The sequence below is a fragment of the Mercenaria mercenaria genome, chromosome 16, assembly GCF_021730395.1.
Source record: "Mercenaria mercenaria strain notata chromosome 16, MADL_Memer_1, whole genome shotgun sequence".
Classification (NCBI taxonomy): Eukaryota; Metazoa; Mollusca; class Bivalvia; order Venerida; family Veneridae; genus Mercenaria; species Mercenaria mercenaria.
In genome coordinates, this window is record NC_069376.1 from 60,698,324 (window position 1) to 60,724,282 (window position 25,959).

The window sequence follows — 25,959 nt, forward strand, 5'->3', positions numbered from 1 at the left end:
GTAGAATTAAAAAAAACGACAACGTTACTATATTTTTAGAGGTGAAATATGGTATTGAAATGTTTGACATGTATCCTAAATAACTCCAAATAATGTCTCAAAATCAGCTTGAAATTTGCGAATCACTGGTCAATCATTTCTTAAATCACTTAATGTCTTAAATGAACCATGGTCAAATGTCTTAAAAGCAAGCACATGGACCTATACCTTTCATTTCACCACATTATTGCCCATATGTTACACTCCCACAAAACGAAGTTTGGGGAGGTATGTAGGAGTGAGCTTGTCAGGCTGTCTGTCGGTTCATTGGTTTTCATGGTTTCCAGACAATAACTCGTGAAAGGCTTGACAGATTTAAATAATTTTTTGTACACAGGTCAAGTTCGACTTTGAGGTCAGTAGGTCAAAGGTCAAGGTCACAGTAACCCTGAACAGTTAAACGATTTCCAGATGGTAACTTGAGAACCCTTTGGCCTAGTATCATAACTCAGGTACACAGGGGTAACATCATGAAATACAGGTCAAGTTAACTTTGAGGTCAGTAGGTAAAGGTCAAGGTCACAATGACCCTAAAGAATTAAACAGTTTCCGGATGATAACTTGAGAACGCTTTGGCCTAGAATAATAGATTTTGGTGCACAGTTGTAACATCATGAAATACAGGTCAAGTTTGACTTTGAGGTCAGTAGGTCACAGGTCAAGATCACATTGACCCGGAACATTTAAACGGCTTTCAGACAATAACTTCAGAACGCTTGGGCATAGGATCACGGATTCATTTCCGAAAAATAATTTTAGAATACTTGGGCTGAGGATCATGAAATTTAATAGGGAGGTTGATCATGACCCCTATTGATTTTGAGGTCAGTAATTCAAAAATCAAGCAAGTTCGGCTTTGACATTTGCTTAGTTCTGTGACAAGGCCATATTGTGGGGGTATAATTCGTCTCTCCTGTGACGGCTCTAGTTTGTAAAGTTTCAGTAAAATCTACAGAGTAGAAAAATATCTATTTGCGAAAATGGCATCAAAATTGTGACATACCCGTAAACACCCATTATGAAAACTTCTGTGGGGTCCAACTTTTTCAAATTAATCCTGCAAAAAACTATTTTTTTTATCAGCCTAATTTTTAAGTACATTCTGAAGTTTTAAAAAGTTATGGTTTAATCCAATTCTAAATTGTAGGAAAAAAATTGAGCCAAACATGCAGAACTACTTTAAATATGAACATAGGCATTTAGCACCATGTAAAGTTGTTGGACCTGGAATCTTGGCAAATAGTGCTAGGAGAGGCTCCTTGTATCTTGGCTACGATTAAAGCTGGAAAAGCTGCTAGGACAAGATGATTTGAACGTTGTAAAATGAAACATGCACATAAAACAGCATGCCCACTCATTTTTAAAGTTGAGGGTACATGTACCCCCTGCTTTTGCAGAATAGGGGTACACTTCAAAATTTGGGGGTACACTACATCGCAGATCTGAAAATTTTCTATTTAACTACTGAAATTTGTATAGTACGTTGTTTTTTTTTTTGTTTTTTTTTTATATATATATACAGAACTCTCGTCGGTGGGGTATAACAGATGAGATAATTTTAGAAAATGTAAAATGTTTTTCCAAAGTTAAGATAGGAAATTCTGAATCAAAAGGCCCCTCCCTATATTATACTAAATATAAATATGTTTTCAGCAAGATTCGTGTATTCCCAATTTCGTGAACGGAACACGATTCGTCCGAAATAACATACAGTCAACTGAAGACTGGTAAAATTCGTCCATCAATAATAAATGCCCAAACTATTACAGATATGCAATGTGTATCAAAATTGCAGTTAAATATCGAAAAAATAAAATACTGTTAACCTTTTGCTGAGTTTCTTAAAGCTAAAATGCCTTTTTGCGTTTCGTATCCATTCTTTTTTTGCACACGACCCGTGTGACGTCCGACTAAAACATTTACCAAACCCCTCCATACAGCTGACAATTACGCCGAGAATTCGGTGATGGAAACGAAATTATAACGTTCGTGGACCGGATCTGCGTTTTAGACCATACCAAACAATTGGCAAGTGTGCGATGAAATAAACAGCGATTTGGCAGCTGAACTGGAGTTCCGAATCTCTGCGTGCATGTACCCCCAACAAGTGATTTTTATGCGTGCATTTGATATTTTGTACGTGATTCACGTACTGCAGTGCGTGAATGGGCATGCTGATAAAAAGCCTGAATTCTGTTTACACACAGTGGAACAATGCTGTTGATGGTTTTAAATACCGCTGGAAACTCGGCCTTATGCAAATTTGTGCATTCAGTATGATACTGTATACATGTTTATGTTTGTAATTTACTTTAAGGATTTACTAGAGAGGTATGGTCAGGTTACAAGTTTCAGAGGAGAAGTAACATGGGAAGCCAAGGCAGCGGCTGTGATTGACTGTATTACTGATGTAGAGGTCAGTGTTGGTTTTGTTTAAGATCAAAAAGATTGAACCTATCCTTTAGGCAGTTTTTGTTTTTGAAAGTTATGTAAAGAAAACAATTTACTGAACCATCTCATATGAGATTAAATTACAAATGTACATAATGTGGAAAGGTAAAATTGCTATTTCAATCCCTTTGTAAGAGGACAGTTTGATCTTGTGTCACAGTAATTAGAAAAGATCTGCTTATGTGTCTATACAAAAAAATATTGTTTTTAATTTGCATTTTATAGCAAAAGATTGTGGGTGTGCTGGAGGTTATGGAATGGGCACCTGTACCTTGGAGTCCTGGCGTGGAACAACTTGTGCAGATGGGGCTTAAGCTGAAACACATCAAGTGTGTAATTACTTAACCCTTACTCTGCTAAATTTCTATAATGGACTTGTCCATCCTTCAATTTGGACAGATCCATTAAGTGTTAAAAGGGGTACTTACCAAAAAGATACCGATTGAATCAGTCGTGTCCAGCATGATAAGGGTTAATATACTCTGCAGAGCAAACAGAAGTGCAACATTTAGAAAAACGTTTATATCTCACCAATGAATGGCTCAGTTTATTCAGATAGCTAATAATACAATTACCTCTGTATCATAACTACGTACTGTGAATATTCCATCAAGATAAAATCACAAATAGTGTGGATTTCATTTAGACAAACTCCAGAATACCTTCCAGAATAAGTTGTCCATTAATGAGATATTAAAGTGATGCCTTTCTTTTGGCACTTTTTTTCTACATAATTATGATGATAGCTTGGAATGCTTTTTACAACACCAGAGCTTGACATGAAGGGAAATTTTGTCTAGAGATTATTAAACATTGTGTAATATAACAGACCATTATAGAAATCATGAGACTCATTCGCATCTGACATTTTTAGCACTTAAGTAATTATAAAATGTGATACAGTATAGTCTCCAAAGAGTTTCTGGAAAGTAAATGAGTGACACATGTATATTAGTACTGTGACTGTTGATATTTCATATTTCAGAGTAAGCAAGATAAAGGAGCAGTGTGAGAGGGCAAGAGTGAGGAAACTGATGATGAAATATGGACTCAAAAATGTTGAAGTACCACAAGGACCTCAAGCTGAGGTATTCATGTAATCGCATATACTTTATATGCAGAAATACACATGCATAAGCTTTCTATTACACTTCTTTTATTTGCGTCCCCCATCGGCCCAAACATCCACTGTGATAATGGCAGTGGCATACATTGTTACCTCTGTCCCTGTAAGTATGTATTTCTAGCTTGACTATGAAAAGTTATTGAGGGCTCTGGTGCTTGCCTTGGTGTAGTCATCACAGTTGTTATCATGTTTTGTGTTTTATGGCAAGCTTCAGAATTTGTTATCGTCTTAATTGTTGCCAGTGTTATCATCAAACATGACAAGGATTTCTCATGGTATGGGCAGATCTTATAGACCTGTGTAAGGGCTAGCTACCTATAAGGTGAAAGTCACTGGGTCAGATATTGTAGTAGTGCTGGTTAAGGTTTTACGGCATGTTTGGCTGTATTGTTGAATCTTCTTATCTCCCGCCCTTTGTTATAACTAAAACACACATGGGAAGTGATCTGATGTTACAATATTTCTATAACATCCAGTTTTTTGTCATTTTCTCTTCTATGTATGCTAACATTTTTGAAGTACTGAGTGCTCTGTCTTTTTTGGATCTCTTGTTTTGTCCGTCAGTAAAATGTTTCTTTTCCAGGATTTTCTCATGTTTGTACTGTAAAGACATTAACCCTAACACTGCTTAATTTCTATAATGAACTTGGCCATCTTTCAGTTTGGACCGTACCATTAACTATTAAAAGGGGTGCTTACCTAAAAGATACTGACTGAATGACGAACATTGCAGATCATGATCAGACTGCACGGATGTGCAGGCTGATCGTGATCTATACTGGTGACAAAGGCAGAATCAATCGTGTTATTTTCAGTGTCTTTACATTACAAAGTCAGAGCATTTATGTCCTACAGACACATCTCTAGCTTTTTTTATCAAAGAGAAAAGTTGCCAGAGAAAGGTGGTCCAAAAGTCATACAAAAGATCAGGTTGATCTGTTACAGCTTTTATATATTTATTTTGGGTATACAGTCAATCTTGTGTTAAGAGACCACCCAAGGGACTGGCAAAAAGTGGTCTCTTAAGACAACGGTCTCTTAGGACAAAGTACGGAAATTGGGCATAATATATTGGACTTAAGTTTTCACGTGGTGTATGTAAGAGACACATTGGGTAAGGATGCAGATAAAATACATGTTATTCATATCAATTTAATAGTTTGAAATTCTCTTCATTTTATGCAAGTGTTTCAGAATAAAGATTAACATAATTATGCACGAAATATTTACATACATTAATAGAACTTTAAAGTGTAATAAAGTGTGTGTTTTACTTCGATAAAATCATCATTGAATTTCACACAACGTTATTACGTTTCAAGAACAAAGCAAGCCATCCCGTCGATCCCTTAAAGTTAATGTCCCCAAGATCACTCGCGAACTTAAAGAGCTTGAGTGCACAAGATAGGCCCAAACACGGGCATTCTCCTAGCAGTCACGTCCTTAAATCACTTGTATACCAAATTGTTTACATCCCTGTGAACAGTTACTCTCCTCGCACGTTTACGATCACCTGAAACGTTGTTTTCAATATCCTCCAAGACTTCTGCTTTCCGTTTCAGAATGTTTTTGATCTGGGTTTTTCCTACGCCCATTTCTTCAGCCAATTTACGAGCACTTTTGTTCTTACTTAATTCAACACGGCTCTATCATCTGACGTTAACACTTTCCGTTTAGACATATTCAAGATCAATCAATTACACATAGGATAACTTACAATACATGTATAACACGATATGCGATTTCCTTATTTATCAAGGTCAAGTTATTATTGGAAATAATGGGCGGATCTTAAAAACAACGATGAGTTTGATTGGTCATATCGGTCTCTCGCTAATAATTATGCAGTGATTGCGGGATTCCATCAGATGTTACTTACATTTCTGACCTTTTGCAATCGAGAATTAAGTGTCAGCACGTTCTCATAATTAATCGGCGGCAGTGTTTGATGTAAAGATGACTTAATATGGACATAGTTAAATTTTAGCGGTAGCTTAACCAAAAAAGGTCAGTCAATTTTGCCGAAAATCAGCGATCACTGGTTGTGTTAGACAAAAGTCGTTTAGCACAAATATTTTAATAGTAAAATTGTTTGGGGGGAATTCAAAGTGGTCGTTAAAGACAAATGGTCGTTGAGGACACGTGGTCGCATCCACAATATTGACTGTATTAGATTGCTTTGCTATTTATCTTACAAATACTTATGAAATATTTGTAAGGAACTTACTGTTACATGTATACAGGCTAACTATTATATATGTATATTTCAGAGACTGATGTATTTTATGTTGACCAAGGACAAGGAAGGATGTATGGAGGATGCTCTGGAGGTCATGAAGTCATGTGGGGTCAGTTTGAAGGTCAATTTGTATGGATTCAGAATGAGACAGCTTATCACAGCTGATAGGGTAACTGATTTACATATTAAGGTTGTGGTACACCCGATCACGGCTGACTGGGTAACTACATGTTAAGGATGCTGCATACCATATCACAGCTGACGGGCTAACTTCTTTACATATTTAGGATGTGGTTTGACAAGGCAACTACTTTACATGTATAAAGGATGTTTTATACCTTATATCACAGCTGAGAGGGTAACTTCACTATTATACATAGGATGTCAAATATGTTGTCACAGCTGACGGAGTAACTTAACTATTATATGAATAATAGATAAGGATGTTGTATTCCATATCACCACTCGCAGGAAAACTATTTTACACATTAAGGGTGTGGTATAATTTGTCACCATAGCAGTTTCAAATTGTGATAATTCATAGTGCTTTGTGGAATTTAATGTATTAGCTGCTAATAAGTTGTATTTTCTTGTCCATCTCCCTTTGTTGTAATCATACAGGTTTAAAACACATGAACTTCTAAAGATGTAAGATGGAAAACATTGATATATAGCAGTTTTCAGAGTATTTTTGTCTAAAATTTGTCTTAAGTCATAGAAATCTGGGAAGTTACTGGATTGTCCCCTGTCTTAAATTTGTCTAAGTCATAGAAATCTGGGCAGTTATTGGATTAGTAATTGGGTTGTCTCCTGCCTTAAGTTTAGTCTTAGTGTGATTGGGCTTTCTCCTGCCTTGATGGAAAGAGAAGAAAACATTTATATAGGCTTTGTCTGTCCTTTCGTCTGTCTGTCCATCTTGCTTCATGTTCAGTCCATAACTATCATCCATCAGGGAATTTTTATGTTACTTTGCACATTTTTTTCTCATAATGAGGCAGCCTGGTGTTCTCAAAACCCTGATCAGTAGCTCTATGGTCAAGGTTACTATTAGAGGTCAAGGGTAACAGGGCCTTTTTGTGTCTGGTTCTTAATCAAGGGATTTAATTACAGATGTTCCCAAAAGTGAGAGCAAATGTTGGGATACAAAGCCCAGACTCCTTCCTGTATGGACACGGTCACACTTTGAGATAAAAGATTGTAGATAATTTTTCTTGTCATTTGCTAGTCATGGATTGATATTCAAGTTACTTGGCACAAGCGGTGACCATATCAAAACAGTCTGTGGTATGCAAGGCACAGACCCCTAAGTAATTATGTCTCCCACACCACTTTACTCCTGTCTGTGTGTCTGTCTGTCACAAATCTTGCCTGCGCTCAAAGTTGAACATTTCTCATCCAGTCTTCACCAAACTTGAACAAAATGGGTTTGCCAATAAGTCCTCGGCCAAGTTCGATAACTAGTCAAATCGACCCAAGCACTTGGAATTATGGCCCTTGAATTATCGAAAATACTGATGCCAGTGATACAGGTCTTTGTGCATGGTTGACTCGGATACATAATGGAGAAGAAATACCAATCTAGATGATTAGGCAGTTGTGGGAGACATGCGCTTTTCTCAAAAGTAGCTCTAGTTAATTTGTGAAAACAACAATGATTTTGCGCTGCTTTTCATGTACTTTATAGACAACATTTTTTCTAGCTTGAAGATTGTATGGAGTTGCTGAAGGGCTTACCAGCAGATCTAAGGGTTAAGATAGGAAATGAGATTGTGACCTTGGCAATTGTAAAGCTGAATCATACGGTAATGCTCACACCCATTGAGAATGAGGTAAATATTCCTGATAACAAGTGTCATGTAATTTCTGAACATTATCTTATTTGTATTGTAGAAATTAATGTTGAGCATGTTACTGTAAAATCATTTAATTTCGTGGGCATGAAATTTCATGGATTTGGTCAAAACAGCAATTTCATAGGGATATGAATTCGTGGATTTCAACTTTTGAACATAAAATTAATGGGAGTTTTATTTATTCGTTGGGATTAGATTTTGTGGATGTTAGCTTATCTATATTCCAGTTTGCAATCTTTTTTTCTTATAATGCCTTTCAAATTTTTGCTTATCTGAACAGGGTGAGCTATTGTCACTATGCTGTTTCCATCTTTATGTGAACTTTTCACTTCTCATGAACTATTTGATGGATATTCACTAAACTTGGGCAGAAGTAGCTTTGCATGGACCTTTCTTAAGTTCACTGGCTCCACTTGATCCCCTTTTTGGGGTCTCCAGAGCTAAAAGTAGAAAATGAAACCATTTCAAGAACTCTTGAGCTCTTCACCAAACTTTGTCTGTACCATCCTCATATGAACCTCTCTCAAGTTTGTTTGGCCCCTTTTAAGGGCAACCAAAAAAGAAATAAAAAAGCCTTTAAACTGCTTTATGATACTTTTCGTATAACATTGTGTCATGACGTATTCAAGGTCAATCTGTCAAGGTCAGTCAAGTAACTCGGAGTCGTCATGCCCTTCTTGTTTCCATTTTTAGATAAAAAGAGAGAAGAGGCTGTACACAGAAGCTGCCATATTGATTATCAAATATCTTCAAACCAAAACACATGGTATGTAGTAGATCTGTGCTCATATGCTCTTGGATAAAATTAGAATTTTCATAGAAGGCTTTTATTTTGTATAACAAGATATATAAAACACTAAAAGTGATTTTGATTATATGTGAGACAGACAAAAACAATTGAGAATATGAATAGAGACATGCATTACTTGAAATATTGCTCATGGACTTACATTGAGGCTGTAAAGGGAGGTAATAAAAAGCTATGGAAATTACTTTTTACTATGTTGACCATTATATTCAAACATTTAGCAAATATAGGAAAGATAGTGAAAATAGGAAATAAAAAGTTGTTATATTGTTTCATGTTAAAATGATAGATTGTACCATTATGACCCTTTTGTTTTATTCTCTAAAAAATATGTGGTAGTGTTATTGGCTTACAATCCTGGTACCAATGTTGAAACTGTAAATAGGATAGTTATTACATATGTACCAAAAAAAACAACGTAATACAGTTGTGATGAAAATTTTCGTATTGTTATAGTGCTTGATGCATTAGCACATTATCATAACTGTCTCCAGGTTGATACAACTTTTCTAGTTAAAACAGTTGATAATTCAGTTTTAATTTTATTATCTGTAGCAAAGTGTTGTATTTTTCATGAAATGACTTGCTTTCAATCCAGAGCTATACTATAACCAACAAAGTACTAAAAAGATTTTTTTATACAGTTGCATGTAAAAAGATTGAATTGTGATTTGGAAGACTAAAACTTACCAGCCTATAAAGACTGAAAATTACTTTGTCACAAGGGTCCATTCAATTTTACTGCAATAGAATTTCACTTAAGCTGGTACTAGCGGGCATGAGAGGTGTTGTATGTTCTGTTATCTCTCCTGAACTAAGTCAATCCCAGTTTGCTATTATTTTGCTTGGACGTGTTCTGTGCTTTCAAAGGATCTTCTCACCATTTCATTTTCACTATACGAAAATTTTCTTACTATATTGTAGGTCATGTAATAAGCAGGTAAATACCTGGAAGAGCAGTGCCCTTGAGTGATAATGGCCTTGAAAGAAGATAAAGGCTATGATCACTTTGACAGGGCCTTTATCACTCTTTTACATTTATTAACCTTTTTACTAAATAATGGTATAAAATTCTGTTCTATTTTTTTCAACTACCCATTTTCAGTCACATATTTTAAAATGGTAGCTTTTTTTTCAACCCAGGACTTATCAAACTGTAATAAGAAAACAAATGTACTGAGATATGATTATAAACTGAAGCGAAGCATAAAGTTATGATCTTAAGTTCCCATTTATATATTTTTAGATTGTGCGGACCTTGAAGACTTGAAGAATCAGGAAGGAATTCTTAGAAATATACTGGCACTGCAGGTATTTACAAAGTTCATATAACTTGGTAGTGAAAGACTTGAATACTTATAACCTGAAGTGTTTGAATTGTAGCAGGATTCCTTTTAAAGTGAGGTTATATTAATGGGATTAAAATCCCAGGATAAAACATATGTTAAGGCAAAATGACATCGAATTATTTTCCCATGGCTGCTGTGCGTTCATGCCTTGCAAAGGGAGAGAGCCATTGAGGTAAAACAGTAAGTGGTTCTGCCCAGGTGCCCACCTGTACCTCAATAAGGTGCCATATGATCTGAATTTTTACTGATTTTTTTTTTTATAAAAAATACAGTAAAGACTGTCTACAGTGATCAACCTTCGGAGAATTTCAAAAAATCATTGTAGACAGGGATTTTCTGTACACAATCTGACTAGGAGAGGTCTTGGTTTTAGGCAGATAATACTCTAGTTAGCATTTTTAGCTCGACTATTCAAAGAATAGTCTAGCTATTCTACTCACCCTGGCGTCGGCGTCACACCTTGGTTAAGTTTTTGCATGCAAGTACATACAGCTATCATTTAAAAGCATATAACTTTGAAACTTATTTATTCTTTTTCTAGGTCAATTACCAACCTCACTGGGTCAAGTTCCATAACTCTAACATGTATTTTGAGCAAATTATGTCCCCTTTTGGACTTAGAAAATTCTGGTTGAAGTTTTACATGCAAGTTACTGTCTTCAAAACTAATGCAGATATTGAATTGAAACTTCACATGTGTCTTCGGGGTTATAAAACTAGTTGATAGCATCAAGTCCCATAACTCTGACCTTCATTTTGGTCAAATTATGCCCCCTTTTGGACTTAGAAAATTCTGGTTAAAGTTTTGCGTGCAAGTACATGCATCTATTACTAAAAGGCATATATATTTATGTCTCCCCCCCTCTGGGGGAGACGTATTGTTTTTGCCCTGTCCGTCCGTCCGTCTGTACGTCACACTTCATTTCCGGGCAATAACTGGAGAACCATTTGACCTAGAACCTTCAAACTTCATAGGGTTGTAGGGCTGCTGGAGTAGACGACCCCTATTGATTTTGGGGTCACTCCGTCAAAGGTCAAGGTCACAGGGGCCTGAACATTGAAAACCATTTCCGATCAATAACTAGAGAACCATTTGACCCAGAATGTTGAAACTTCATAGGATGATTGGTCATGAAGAGTAGATGACCCCTATTGATTTTGGGGTCACTCCGTCAAAGATCAAGGTCACAGGGGCCTGAACATTGAAAACCATTTCCGATCAATAACTAGAGAACCACTTGACCCAGAATGTTGAAACTTCATAGGATGATTGATCATGAAGAGTAGATGACCCTTATTGATTTTTGGGTCACTCCGTCAAAGGTCAAGGTCACAGGGGCCTGAACATTGAAAACCATTTCCGATTAATAACTAGAGAACCACTTGACCCAGAATGTTGCAACTTCATAGGATGATTGATCATGAAGAGTAGATGATCCCTATTGATTTTGGGGTCACTCCGTCAAAGGTCAAGGTCACAGGGGCCTGAACATTGAAAACCATTTCCGATCAAAAACTAGAGAACCACTTGACCCAGAATGTTGAAACTTAATAGGATGATTGATCATGCAGAATAGATGACCCCTAACGATTTTGGGGTCACTCTGTTAAAGGTCAAGGTCACAGGGGCCCGAACATTGAAAACCATTTCCGGTCAGTAACTTGAGAACCACTTGACCCAGAATGATGAAACTTCATAGGATGATTGGTCATGCAGAGTAGATGACCCCTAACGATTTAAGGGTCACTCTGTTAAAGGTCAAGGTCACAGGGGCCTTAACATGGAAAATCATTTCTAATCAATAACTTGAGAACCTCTCGACCCAGAATGTTGAAACTTCATAGGATGATTGTTCATGCAGAGTAAATGACCCCTATTGTTTTTGGGGTCACTCCGTTAAAGGTCAGGGTCACAGGGGCCTGAACATTGATAACCAGTTCCGATCAATAACTTGAGAACCACTTGACCCAGAATGTTAAAACTTCATAGGATGATTGAACATGCAGAGTAGATGACCCCTATTGATTTTGGGGTCAGTCTATTAAAGGTCAAGGTCACAGTGGCCTGTTCATGTAAAATCATTTTTTGGAAATAACTTAAGAACCACTTGACCTACAATGTTGAAACTTAATAGGATGATTGGACATGCAGAGTAGATGACCCCTATTTATTTTTAGGTCACTTGATCAAATGTCAAGGTCACAGGAGCCTGAACAGTAACTTGAGAACCACTAGGCCAAGAGTGTTGAAAGTTAGCAGGATGACTGGACATGCCAAGTAGATGATCCCTATTGCAGCCAACCATCAGTGTCTCTTTGACTTCCGCTCCTGAACCCTATTGACTTCTTGCCTATAGGACTTTGCATTGGGGGAGACATGTGCTTTTTTACAAAAGCATTTTCTAGTTGAAACTTATTTTTGCTTTTTCTAGATCAATAACCTACCTCACTGGGTCAGGTCCCATATCTCTGACATGTATTTTTGCAAATTATGCCCCCTTTTGGACTTAGAAAATTCTGGTTAAAGTTTTGCGTGCAAGTACATACAGCTATTACCAAAAGGCATATAGCTTTGAAACTTATTTATTCTTTTTCTAGGTCAATTACCAACCTCACTGGGTCAAGTTCCATAACTCTAACATGTATTTTGAGCAAATTATGCCCCCTTTTGGACTTAGAAAATTCTGGTTAAAGTTTTACATGCAAGTTACTATCTCCAAAACTAATGCAGATATGGAATTGAAACTTCACATGTGTTTTTGGGGTTATAAGACTAGTTGATAGAATCAAGTCCCATAACTCTGACATGTATTTTGGGCAAATTATGCCCCCTTTTGGACTTAGAAAATCCTGGTTAAAGTTTTGCGTGCAAGTACATACAGCTATTACCAAAAGGCATATAGCTTTGAAACTTATTTATTCTTTTTCTAGGTCAATTACCAACCTCACTGGGTCAAGTTCCATAACTCTAACATGTATTTTGAGCAAATTATGCCCCCTTTTGGACTTAGAAAATTCTGGTTAAAGTTTTACATGCAAGTTACTATCTCCAAAACTAATGCAGATATGGAATTGAAACTTAACATGTTTCTTCGGGGTTATAAAACTAGTTGATAGCATTAAGTCCCATAACTCTGATATGCATTTTGGTCAAATTATGTCCCCTTTCGAACTTAAAATTCTTTTGATATTTAACATTTTGGGTAATAATTTCCTGCTTCTGTGACAGTATTTCGAATAGTCGAGCTTGGCTGTCTTACGGACAGCTCTTGTATTAAGGACCTTTATACACTAGGATAAAGCATGGAATATTTTAAATGTCATTTTAAAGCATAGTTTAATATAAATCTGATATAAAAGTTCTTTTACAGTTCTGGAGAAGTTTTCTCCCTTTTAGGTGGTGGGTCAAAAAGTCCTTTTAAGGTTTGAGTTCATGATTCAGGCCAGAGAAATCATGGTCGCTGTACGCATCAGACAGGGTGTCGCTAGAAGCAAACCAAGTTTAATGTGAAATGCATTGGGAGGAAATAAAAAGGTTGTTGTAGACATAAAGTCACTGAAAGCAAGGGGTCCCTAAGGCAGTCTTTACTGTAGTACTAAATACCTATAGCAAACAAAATTGTGAAGTTTACCCTTATCATGCTGGACACAATTGATTCTGCCTTTGCGACCAGTGCAGATCATGATCAGCCTGCACATCTGTGCCATTCAGCCAGTATCTGTTTGGTAAGCAACCCTTTTAACAGTTAATAGTTCTGTCCAAATTGAAAGGTGGACAAGTTCGTTATAGAAATTTAGCAGAGTAAGGGTTAATGCAGCTCGAGACAATAGTAGTCTGCTCTCAAGATGCTTGGTTCACTTCATGTTGACCAAATATGTTCTAGGCATGTTCAGTTGAATCTGCCTTAGTGACCACCTATAATAAACAGCCACTTAACTTAAGCAGGTAAATTCCCAAATGGTGCTTTTGTTCTAATTTCAACCTGGTTTGAGCAGCCACCTGCTGTAAACAGTCAGATTTTGTTGCTCCCTTAGCTGGCTGCTTAAGATAGGTTTGGTTGTAGTTTGAATTGTGAACTTCTGTTTTGTAGGTGGAATTTGACAAATATTTAACACTGGAGGAATATGACAGTGAACAGTTCAGGATGAACTTGATTTATGACTTTATGAAAGACTTCTTTGAAAAGAAACAGATACAGGTAATACATAATTATATAGTTTGTAGGAGCGGCTCTATACTCCTTGTCATTAACTCGACAGGGCTACAATTAACCAATGTGCTTATATTCTACAGGAAAACTAAGCGAACACAGCAGACATAAGTTTATTCTTTGTCTTGTTAGTTTGAGTTAATTAAGGAATAATTGTTTGTTTTATTTAAGATTAAAATATCTTTCTCCAAGTGAATATCAATAAGATGCAATATTTTCATGAGTGCCATGAGTGAAAATTTGAAATTTAGTGTTCACAAATGAAAGGTATTTAGATCTTACTTTTAAAACCAACATGATTTCTTTTATTTCATGTCTTTGCAATGGGTTTTATTAGTTATACTATATTCCGTTTCTTTTTATAAACTTGTATAAAGTCAGAATGTACACATATGCCTGTTTTCAGAAAGTTTTTTTCTTCTGTTTTAAGATGAAAAGTTGTTCACCATGTGAAGCATTCATAAAACTATAGACAAGGCAGCCCCAGCTCCATCTTGTGACTTACATCATCCAGTTTCCAATTATAGTCATTTTCCAAAGCAAAAATGTTTAAACAGTTTTGAACTGATGTTTCTGAAAGAAATTTCTGTTGAATGATATTTAAAATTTAGTTTTCTGAATACAAGTAGACATCAGTTTCTGTTTTAAATCTTTATAAATGTTAACATAAATGTAGTACATTTCTTTACATTTATAAAACATTGTAAAGCAGCATGTGTTCAGTGGTTAAGGTTGCTGGCTTCAAATCATAATCCCCTCCTCACCACTGTGGGTTGGAAACCACACTTGGGGGTGTAGAATTATGTCACGAGAGGAAGTCATTATGCTAGCTTACAGAAGGTCTCAGGTTCTTGGATTCTGGCCTGTGCTTAAAGTAACACCTTGAGGGGCATTCTGTGAGTGTTCCTCCACCAAAAGCTGGAGAGACATCATATGACCTAAAGTTGTGTTGATATAGCTTAAAACCCAGTAAATTAAACAAACTTATAGAAAAGTTGAATATGTTGGATCACCCATGTGTGTCTGCTGTACAGGTAGTATAAAGTGATATTCAGCATTAGAATGTTATACAGTTTTCAAGAGATTTTCTCTTTAAAGTTTACATTTCTTTGAGTAGGTATACATGTTGTTAAGATACTATTACTGTTACATTTTCAGGGTTCTGACTATGCCAAGGTGTACAGGTAAGACTAAATGTATTCATAGTTCACTGTATCCTATAGTATTTCATGCATTGTTCAATGATTTTGCTGCTTAGCCTTGTTATGAGTGAGCAGTTTCAGATGATAGAATTAACAGCACATTGAAGAGTATAAAATTTCATTAACCTTTACCCTGCTAAATTGCTACAATGGACTGGTCTATCATTAATTTGGGCAGTATCATTTATTATTTGAAGGGGTGTCCATGCAGGCTGATCTTGGTCTGGACTAGTCGCTAAGGTAGAATCGTCATCAGCAGGCTAAAGGTTAAGTTAATGTTGTCTACCTTGTCCAAAATAGAGGGTTCTAAAACGATCTTACCTTATTACATCATAAACTGTTTAAAAATTATTAAGGGTTATTCATGTAAACTCCCGGATCAGTTAAATTATATAATAATGATTAAAAAGGAATGTCAGGTACTATTTTTTTATGTCCATGTTCTGTACAAGTTATGTAACATGAACACAAACCTAACTTCGCATATGTACTGTCAGAATACTTTGAATTGTGTATGGTTTTAGGTTGGTATTTTCTGTATTTTAGACTGGCCAGGATCTTAGATATCTCCCATACCACAATACAAGGTCAACTTGCTATCAAATATGCCAATGCTGGGAATATACAAACTGCTGTACAAATATGTGGGTATGTAATATAATCAACATCCATGTTAAAGATTGACTGGATTGACAAATTTAATGCCAACTTAGCTCAGTGCTAACACATTTCTATGTAGGTTTTGTAGCCACTTTGGAAGGATTAGAAAAAGAATTGATAAGATGAGGAAGCAAGACAGTTGCCACAAGGCATTGCACATGTGAATGGAAATACACCAAGTCACTCAGATGTTTGTTTAAGAAATAATAAGTTCCCAAACATGGTTTATCATAGAATAACCTGAGTTTTGAGTTCTTATGCGTAAGAATATATCACGAAGGGCATATGCCTGAGTGATATATTGTTTCATATAAGAACAAAAAACACGGGTTATTCTACAATAAATCACACTTGGGAACTTATTATTTCGATTCTAACACGACATACTAGTATCAGAAATGTTAGAAAAAAGTGGTAACTACTTTTTACGACCTTACTACGCACCTGGATCCGCTGATGTCATTGCACGCGAGTGGTATATTGCAGAATAACCCTAGATGGATTTTGCTCTACAAGTATTTAGGTTATTTGCTGGCCGTGTTAGAATTGTATTTAACCTTATTTATAGTCCCACACATACAGGCAACTCCTCCAGAAGATTGTTTGTAATTCAGTTGGAGGATAGTACAAGGTGCAGAAAATGCTCAATTTGCAGATGCTTCCCTGGTTCTTTAGTTTGTTGGTTGTTAAGCACCTATGCACATGCAATGTAACCACTTGACAACTGCATGTGTGTTAACACAGTCTGATTATATACCAACTTCTTTTATGTGTCTTCTTTCTTACTAAGAGGAACACTTTTTATGCCCTTGAAGGGAGGCATGTTAGTTTTTAACTATCCGTCTGTTAGTTTGTTCGTTCGTTCGTCACAACGTTAACTTCTTGCATGAAGACACGTTATTCGCGAACCACTGCACCCAGGACCTTCAAACTTCACATGCTGATAGTACTTATTGAGTATAAGATCCCTACTGACTTTGGGGTCATCAGGTCAAAGGCTCTTGTTCCTTGTGTAGTTGCATGAACATGAACTTACAATGGCAGAGACTTGTTCACAAAACTGTTCATTGTTTCAAGAAAATAGCTCCTCAGCTAATGTTGTATGTTTCTTGAGCTAATGTTGTATAATTATTTGAAATATCTGATGTTACCAATAATTTTTCTTGTATGTTTTCTTTTTTTGTGTATTAATCTGACCTGAGCCAACAACTTGTCATTTCAGATTAAATTTCTTAAAAAGAAAACTGAAGATACAATTTTATGTCTCAAATAATTCTGTTTATCCAAGTTTAATAAGAGTAGTTCTTTCTTAGAAGTTTTTACAGTTGAAAAATTAAAATTAGGGTTGTATTTTCTTTATTGGTTTAAATTTGTTGTTCATAAAATGAGTTGTGTGTTTATAGGGAACTGTTTGAGTCAAGCCCCACAGAGGAAACTGCAGAAACATTATTTGAGGTGGTACAGGCTTTCTTGGACCTACAAGCTGAGGTTGACACTGGTGATGAAGATGTTGATACAGGAAAATTGCGTCTGCTACCTGACGTCTGCTACAGGCTTGCCAACCAGGCTGTCTGTATCTGTAATCCAGGTATGAATATAGGAAAATTGTTTCTCCTACGTGACATCTGTTACAGACTTGCCACTCAGATTGTCTGTATCTGTAATCCAGGTATGAATATAGGAACATTGCATCTGCTACAGACTTGCCACCAAAGTTGTCTTTGATCCAGGTATGTGTAGACAAAAATTGCATCTGCTACCTGATGTCTACTACAGACTTGCCACCCAGGTTGTCTGTATCTGTAATCCAGGTCTGTATACAGGAAAATTGCCTCTTGATACAGACTTGCCACCCAGGTTGTCTGTATCTGTAAATCCAGGTATGTATACAGGAAAATTGCCTCTCCTACAGGCTTGCCACCCAAGCTGGCTTTGATCCAGGTATATGTAGACAAAAATTGCATCTGCTGCCTGACCTCTGCTATAGACTTGCCACCCAGGTTGTCTGTATCTGTAATCCAGGTATGTATACAGGAAAATTACCTCTGTTACAGACTTGCCACCCAAGTTGTCTTTGATCCAGGTATGTGTAGACAAAAATTGCATCTGCTCCCTGACATCTGCTACAGACTTGCCACCCAGGTTGTCTGTATCTGTAGTCCAGGTATGAATACAGGAAAATTACCTCTGCTACAGACTTGCCACCCAGGTTGTCTTTGATCAAGGTATGTGTACACAAAAATTGTGTCTGCTACCTGACATCTGCTACAGACTTGCCACCCAGGTTGTCTGTACCTGTAATCCAGGTATGTATACAGGAAAATTTCGTCTGCTACAGACTTGCCACCCAAGTTGGCTTTGATCCAGGTATGTGTAGACAAAAATTGTGTCTGCTGCCTGACCTCTGCTATAGACGTGCCACCCAGGTTGTCTTTACCTGTAATCCAGGTATGTATACAGGAAAATTACCTCTGCTACAGACTTGCCACTTAACTTGTCTTTGATCCCTAAGGTGTGTGTAGACAAAAATTGCATCTGCTACCTGACATCTGCTACAGACTTGCCATCCAGGTTGTCTGTATCTGTTATCAAGGTATGTATACAGGAAAATTTCGTCTACTACAGACTTGCAACCCAAGTTGTCTTTGATCCAGGTATTTGTAGACAAAAATTGTGTCTGCTATCTGACGTCTGCTACAGACTTAGTTTATACATAATTTTTTTTTAGGTTGATTGTGAAGGAAGTTCTACAACTTATATTAATCACTCTCGACACCTCATTCCTGATCGAATGCATCGCCATGAGGGTATGAGAGAAGAGGCCAGTTTCCCTTTTAATGCTGAGCGCCAAGCAAGGGAGCTACCAGTACCATTTTTAGCTCACCTGTCACAAATGACAAGGTGAGCTTTTGTGATCGCGCAGCGTCCGTCCGTAAACTTTTGCTTGTGACCACTCTAGAGGTCACATTTTTCATGGGGTCTTTATGAAAATTGGTCAGAATGTTCACCTTGATGATATCTAGGTCAAGTTCGAAACTGGGTCACGTGTGATCAAAAACTAGGTCAGTAGGTCTAAAAATAGAAAAACCTTGTGACCTCTCTAGAGGCCATACTTTCGAATGGATCTTCATAAAAATTGGTCAGAATGTTCACCTTGATGATATCTAGGTCAAGTTCGAAAGTGGGTCACGTGCCTTCAATAACTAGGTCATTAGGTCAAATAATAAAAAAGCCTTGTGACCTCTCTAGAGGCCATATTTTCATGGGATCTGTATGAAATTTGGTCTGAATATTTATCTTGATGATATCTAGGTCAATTTCGAAACTGGGTCAGCTGCGGTCAAAAACTAGGTCAGTAGGTCTAAATATAGAAAAACCTTGTGACCTCTCTAGAGGCCATACTTTCGAATGGATCTTCATGAAATTTGGTCGGAATGCTCACCTTGATGATATCTAGGTCAAGTTCGAAGTGGGTCACGTGCCATCAATAACTAGGTCAGTAGGTCAAATAATAAAAAGACCTTGTGACCTCTCTAGTGGCCATATTTTTCATGGGATCTGTATGAAAGTTGGTCTGAATGTTTAACTTGATGATATCTAGGTCAAGTTCGAAACTGGGTCATGTGCGGTCAAAAACTAGGTCAGTAGGTCTAAAAAAAGAAAAACCTTGTGACCTATCTTGAGGCCATACTTTCAAATGAATCTTCATAAAAATTGGTCAGAATGTTCACCTTGATGATATCTAGGTCAAGTTCGAAACAGGGTTACGTGCCATCAATAACTAGGTCAGTAGTTCAAGTAATAAAAAAACCTTGTGACCTCTCTAGAGGCCATATTTTTCATGGGATCTGTATGAAAGTTGGTCTGAAAGTTCATCTTGATGACACTTAGGTCAAATTTGGAACTGGGTTAACTGCGGTCAAAAACTAGGTCAGTAGGTCTAAAAATAGAAAAACCTTGTGACCTCTCTAGAGGTCATACTTTTGAATGGATCTTCATGAAAATTGGTCATAATGTTCACCTTGATGATATCTAGGTCAGATTCGAAACTGGGTCACTTGCCATCAATAACTAGGTCATTAGGTCAAATAATAAGAAACCTTGTGACCTCTAGAGGCCACATTTTTCAATGGATCTTCATGAAAATTGGTCAGAATTTTTATCTTGATATCTAGGTCAGATTCAAAACTGGGTCACATGAGCTCAAAAACTAGTTCACTATGTCAAATAATAGAAAAAACAACGTCATACTCAGTTCAAAACTGGGTCATGTTGGGACAGGTGAGCGATTCAGGACCATCATGGTCCTCTTGTTTACGTCTTTGGTATGGCGTGGCCGGGAATCGAACCCTCGACCTCCCGCGCAGGTTGTCTGTACCTGTAATCCAGGTATGTATACAGGAAAATTACCACTGCTACAGATTTGCCACTTAAGTTGTCTTTGATCCAGGTATGTGTAGACAAAAATTGTGTCTGCTACAGACTTGCCACCCAGGTTGTCTGTACCTGTAATCCAGGTATGTATACAGGAAAATTATCACTGCTACAGACTTGCCACATCAGTTGTCTTTGATCCAGGTATGTGTAGAGAAAAATTGCATCTACTACCTGATGTCTGCTACAGACTTGCCATCCAGGTTGTCTGTATCTGTAATCAAGGTAATCTTATTTATTTCTTTTACATTGTATGTACATAATTATGTATACAGAAAAAATTGTCTGCCAAAGACTTGCTGTCTGGGATGGTTGCGCCAGTTACTGTGGTAAACAATAGCCTTATCCCTTTAACATTGTATGTAGATGTGTATTCAGTGACTTGTGGCATATACCAGAGGTCATTCACAGCCTGTTGTTAGATGTCTGTTACAGTCTTGCCACCATACAAGTTGCTATAGAAATACTTGACATTTGATACAAAATCACTATGTGTTTTGATACCTACTCAGTATGCATGTTAGGAATTATATACTGGAAATCTGTGTCTCCTTGCTGATAAATGGTGACTTGCCATGTAGGACAATTATTATGAAAATCTGTTTTCTAAGTAGAATTGACATGTTGATGTGTACTGGTATTAGTCAGCTGAATATAGTCCAGTAAATAGTGATGCAAATTCCTTTTAATATGCACTCTGACAACCTTTCCACAGGGTGCTTTTGTATGAAAACTCTGGGGTAGGTTAGTTTGTAATTCTAATATTACTTCCACCTGTACTCCCTTATCACAGTCTTGGCCCTGGCAATAAGTAAAACTACTCTTGCCATGCCTATACTGCTGCCTGACTGTTACAAGCTGTTGGGCGAGGGTGCCAGTAAACCTTGCCATTGGGCAGGGTAACTAGACTTCAGCTCTTCAGTGATCAAGGTCTAGAAAGCAACAGCCAAGTATCTTATAAATTCTTCCTTAGAGTTTCATCTGAAGTGCTCATTGATGCATAGAATTCTGTGGTTTTCTTTGCAGATAAGTTATGTCAGTACCTGGAGTTGTGTAAGAGCTGTTCATTATTGTTGTCTGTGAGTCAGCAGTGTGAATCAGGGGACAGTACTCTTTCTGCTCAGGTAAGAGTTGACTTCTTTTGAGGTACAGCTTTCTCAGTGTTCTGTCGAAAATTGTCAAAAACTGTATGGTGTTTCAATAATGTTTTGTTTAAAAAAAATACTTCTTTTAATACTGATAATAGTTGCTGTCAGATTTCTTGAACTAGATAAGATTCGATTTGTTTATACCATTGTAAGGTTTGGTTTGTTTATACCATTGTAAGATTTGATATGTTTATACCATTGTAAGATTTGATATGTTTATACCATTGTAAGATTTGATATGTTTTGTTTATACCACTGTAAGATTTGATATGTTTATACCATTGTAAGATGGTATGTTTATACCACTGTAACATTTGGTTTGTTTATACCACTATTTTCAGTGGGGAGAGTGTACAGAGTTGCAAGTAGACAAGGAATTGTTTGCAGACCTCACACTGGATGTGTTCCAAGAAGATGCCCTGTTAATGAGTTCAACTGTTGCTTTACCACTTGTCTCAAAATATGCAGTTATCAATCCTCTGTTTACTTCCATTAAAGGTACATTTCTAGCCTGCCTTGTACATTTCTACCTTTTTGTACAGTTCTGCAGCTCTTTATATTTTTATCTCGACTATTCGAAGAATAGTCTAGCTATTCTACTCACCCTGGCGTCGGCGTCACACCTTGGTTAAGTTTTTGCATGCAAATACATACAGCCATCAATTAAAGGCATATAGCTTTGAAACTTATTTTTTCTTTTTCTAGGTCAATTACCAACCTCTCTGGGTCAAGTCCCATAACTCTGACATGTATTTTGAGCAAATTATGCCCCCTTTTGGACTTAGAAAATTTTGGTTCAAGTTTTACATGCAAGTTACTATCTCCAAAACTAATGCAGATATTGATTTGAAACTTCACATGTGTCTTTGGGGTTATAAAACTAGTTGATAGCAGCAAGTCCCATAAGTCTGACTTTCATTTTGGCCAAATTATGCCCCCTTTTGGACTTAGAAAATTCTGGTTAAAGTTTTGCGTGCAAGTACATACAGCTATTTCTAAAACGCATATAGATTTGAAACTTATTTTTTCTTTTTCTAGATCAATTACCAACCTCACTGGGTCAAGACCCATAACTCTGACATGTATTTTGAGCAAATTATGCCCCCTTTTAGACTTAGAAAATTTTGGTTAAAGTTATACATGCAAGTTACTATCTCCAAAACTAATGCAGATATTGCTTTGAAACTTCACGTGTCTTCAGGGTTATAAATCTAGTTGATAGCAGCAAGTCCCATAAGTCTGACTTTCATTTTGGCCAAATTATGCCCCCTTTTGGACTTAGAAAATTCTGGTTAAAGTTTTGCGTGCCAGTACATTCAGCTATTTCTAAAACGCATATAGATTTGAAACTTATTTTTTCTTTTTCTAGATCAATTACCAACCTCACTGGGTCAAGTCCCATAGCTCTGACATGTTTTTTGAGCAAATTATGCCCCCTTTTAGACTTAGAAAATTTTGGTTAAAGTTTTACATGCAAGTTATTATCTCCAAAACTATTTGAAACTTCACATGTGTCTTCAGGGTTATAAAACTAGTTGATAGCAGCAAGTCCCATTACTCTGACCTTCATTTTGGCCAAATTATGTCCCCTTTTGGACTTAGCAAATTCTGGTTAAAGTTTTGCGTGCAAGTACATACAGCTATTACTAAACAGCATATAGATTTGAAACTTATTTTTTCTTTTTCTAGATCAATTACCAACCTCACTGGGTCAAGTCCCATAACTGCATGGCATGTATTTTGGGGAAAATTCAGGGCTTTTTCACCCTATCTCACGGGGCCGATATTCGGCCCCATTCCCAATGCCAAATATGCTCTATTTTTCCCAATCTGGAGCAAAAAATTCCTAATCCAATGAAAAATTTCCCAACTGAAATCAGTTACTTTCTGTTTTTCAATAATAATTCTTGCACAATTAGTTTTGTTTGCCAAGTAAATCAAACAAAATGTTGGAAAACCAACTCGTTTCTATTTCTAGTAACATGACCGTCTGCAACCTCGGCAAAAAATAATTACAAGATTTTGCTGAAGAAATGTATGATTTTGTATGCAAAAACCTCTCAAAATGCATAAAAACACAAATATTAATTGAATCAAGTACCCAAAACATGTTGACAGGTAGTTCTTATACCATTAAAATCAATTGTCACATATTTTCGCGACCCAGTTTTTACACTCGAAAATACTCGCACTTTGCCATTGTACTTTTTGGATAAATTCAGTTATAACTTTGGTGAAAACAAACTGTAAACAAAAATTTTAGCATGACAAATAAAGAGTTACTGTATTTTTAGGCAATATTGGAAGACAATCCTGAAAAAAAAAAAACCTCAAAAATTCACAAGGGGATACTGGTACTGATGATAAACCCGGACAGATGATAAAATCGAACAACTTGGAAATATTCGATTGCAATCGGTTATTTATAAAATTGAGCACACCATCTAATAGTTTCCACTTACAACACCAACTGGTGTAAACAAAAACAAAATTGGTAAATATTCTGTATAAATAAATGACTTAATAAATTTGTATAAAAAATATTTATCCAAAATTACTGGGGAAGAGGGTGTTTTTTTGCGCATGCTCACTGTCGAAACAAGAAGGCCTGACATTTGTTAACCTTTCATTACTTGATCAGGAATAACTTTTGCAGCTTTTTGGGGAAAGTTTCAATATAATAATACCAAGAAAACTTTGTAAATGACAAAGGGTTCGACTTTATCATCAGTCAACGTTCATTAAGTCCCCTTTTTACATACCCCTTTCAGGCCCTCATTTCATGTGAGTTTGCTTACTAAATATAAATTTGAATTATGTAAAGTTTTCAGCAAAGGTTAAGCTTTATTTTGATACCGATCATTGATTTCAATCTGCACAAATAAAAAAGTTACAGGTAAAAAACGTCATTTTCTGTTCGGGTTTATCATCAGTACCAGTACTGTCTACCAGTAAAATTTGAAACTGAAGATTCAAACTAATATATATTATTTAAAAACTCACTTAATTTGTCAGTATATTTTCCCAAATTTGACAATTTACCGCGTTAAAAATTCCCAATATGACCAGGGACCTTTTTCCCAAAACCCCCTGAAAAAGCCCTGAAATTATGCCCCCTTTAGGACTTTGAAAATTCTGGTTAAAGTTTTACATGCAAGTTTCTATCTCCAAAACTAATGCAGATATTGAATTGAAACTTCACATGTGCCTTCGGGGTTATAAAACTAGTTGATAGCAGCAAGTCCCATAACTGATATGCATTTTGGTCAAATTATTCCCCCTTTTGAGCTTAAAACTCTTTTGATATTTAACCTTTTTGGGTAATATTTTCCTGCTTCTGGGACAATATTTCGAATAGTCGAGCTTGGCTGTCTTACGGACAGCTCTTGTTCTACTTCTCCTTATACTACATTATAGGTTTCTACCCTTCCTCATAGGTTTCTACCCTTCCTTATATGTTTCTACCCCTCCTTTTATATTTCCACCACTCCCTTTCCTTATGTGTTTCAGCTCTTCCATGTAAGTTTTTACCTCTCATAAAGTTCTTCTGTGTTCAGTTCTTCCCTTGTTTAGTTCTACTCCTCCTGGTACAGTTCTTCTCCTCTGTGTTCAGTTATTCCCTTCCTTGTGTAGGTCTACTCCTCCGTGTTCAGTTCTACCCTTCCTTGTGTAGGTCTACTCCTCCGTGTTCAGTTCTTCCCTTCCTTGTGTAGGTCTACTCCTCCATGTTCAGTTCTTCCCTTCCTTGTGTAGGTCTACTCCTCCTGGTACAGTTCTTCTCCACTGTGTTCAGTTCTTCCCTTCCTTGTGTAGGTCTACTCCTCCGTGTTCAGTTCTTCCCTTCCTTGTTTAGGTCTACTCCTCCGTGTTCAGTTCTTCCCTTCCTTGTGTAGGTCTACTCCTCATGGTACAGTTCATCTCCTCTGTGTTCAGTTCTTCCCTTCCTTGTGTAGGTCTGCTGCTCCTTGTTCAGTTCTTCTCCACCGTGTTCAGTTCTTTCCTTGTACATTTTTAACCCTCTGTATGGTTTTACCTTCCTGGTACTTTACTACCTCTCCTTGTACAGTTCAACTTTCTGTGTATGTTTCTACCCTTCATTGTACAGTTCTGCCATCTAGGTATGGTTCTGCTCTTCCTTTACAGTTTTATCCTTCTTTGAACATTTCTACCTCTCCTTGAACAGGTCTGTCTTACTTTTTCTTAACTACCCAGATTTGGTATGAATATTTGATATGTACAATTATAATGCTCATAAGTGACATCAGAGTATTTAGAATTTCTCAAGGTCAGTTTTGTTAAAAAAAATTAAGTCCATTTGATTGTTCAAGAAAGTAAATCTTTATATTGTTGTAAAGAACAAGAACTCTGTGTTCAAGTTTTGCAACAACCAAAATTGACTTAAATGTAGTATTTAGCATATAGTGTTTGGCTTTTGACTG

The 25,959-nt window shown here is 36.7% G+C and overlaps 1 protein-coding gene across 1 annotated transcript in view; it reads left to right on the top strand.

The window, feature by feature from the left end:
* The window catches only part of LOC123540233 (kinetochore-associated protein 1-like), a 116,974-nt gene that overhangs the window by 47,414 nt on the left and 43,601 nt on the right, over nt 1–25,959 (top strand). Inside the window, exons 25-37 of the mRNA XM_053525976.1 lie at nt 2,357–2,455; nt 2,716–2,819; nt 3,476–3,578; nt 5,887–6,024; nt 7,556–7,684; nt 8,402–8,474; nt 9,763–9,827; nt 13,957–14,064; nt 15,235–15,260; nt 15,825–15,926; nt 17,342–17,526; nt 21,399–21,496; nt 21,862–22,018. Of these exons, the coding sequence (XP_053381951.1) occupies nt 2,357–2,455; nt 2,716–2,819; nt 3,476–3,578; nt 5,887–6,024; nt 7,556–7,684; nt 8,402–8,474; nt 9,763–9,827; nt 13,957–14,064; nt 15,235–15,260; nt 15,825–15,926; nt 17,342–17,526; nt 21,399–21,496; nt 21,862–22,018 (1,387 nt within the window). The remainder of the gene's footprint in view (nt 1–2,356; nt 2,456–2,715; nt 2,820–3,475; nt 3,579–5,886; nt 6,025–7,555; nt 7,685–8,401; nt 8,475–9,762; nt 9,828–13,956; nt 14,065–15,234; nt 15,261–15,824; nt 15,927–17,341; nt 17,527–21,398; nt 21,497–21,861; nt 22,019–25,959) is intronic.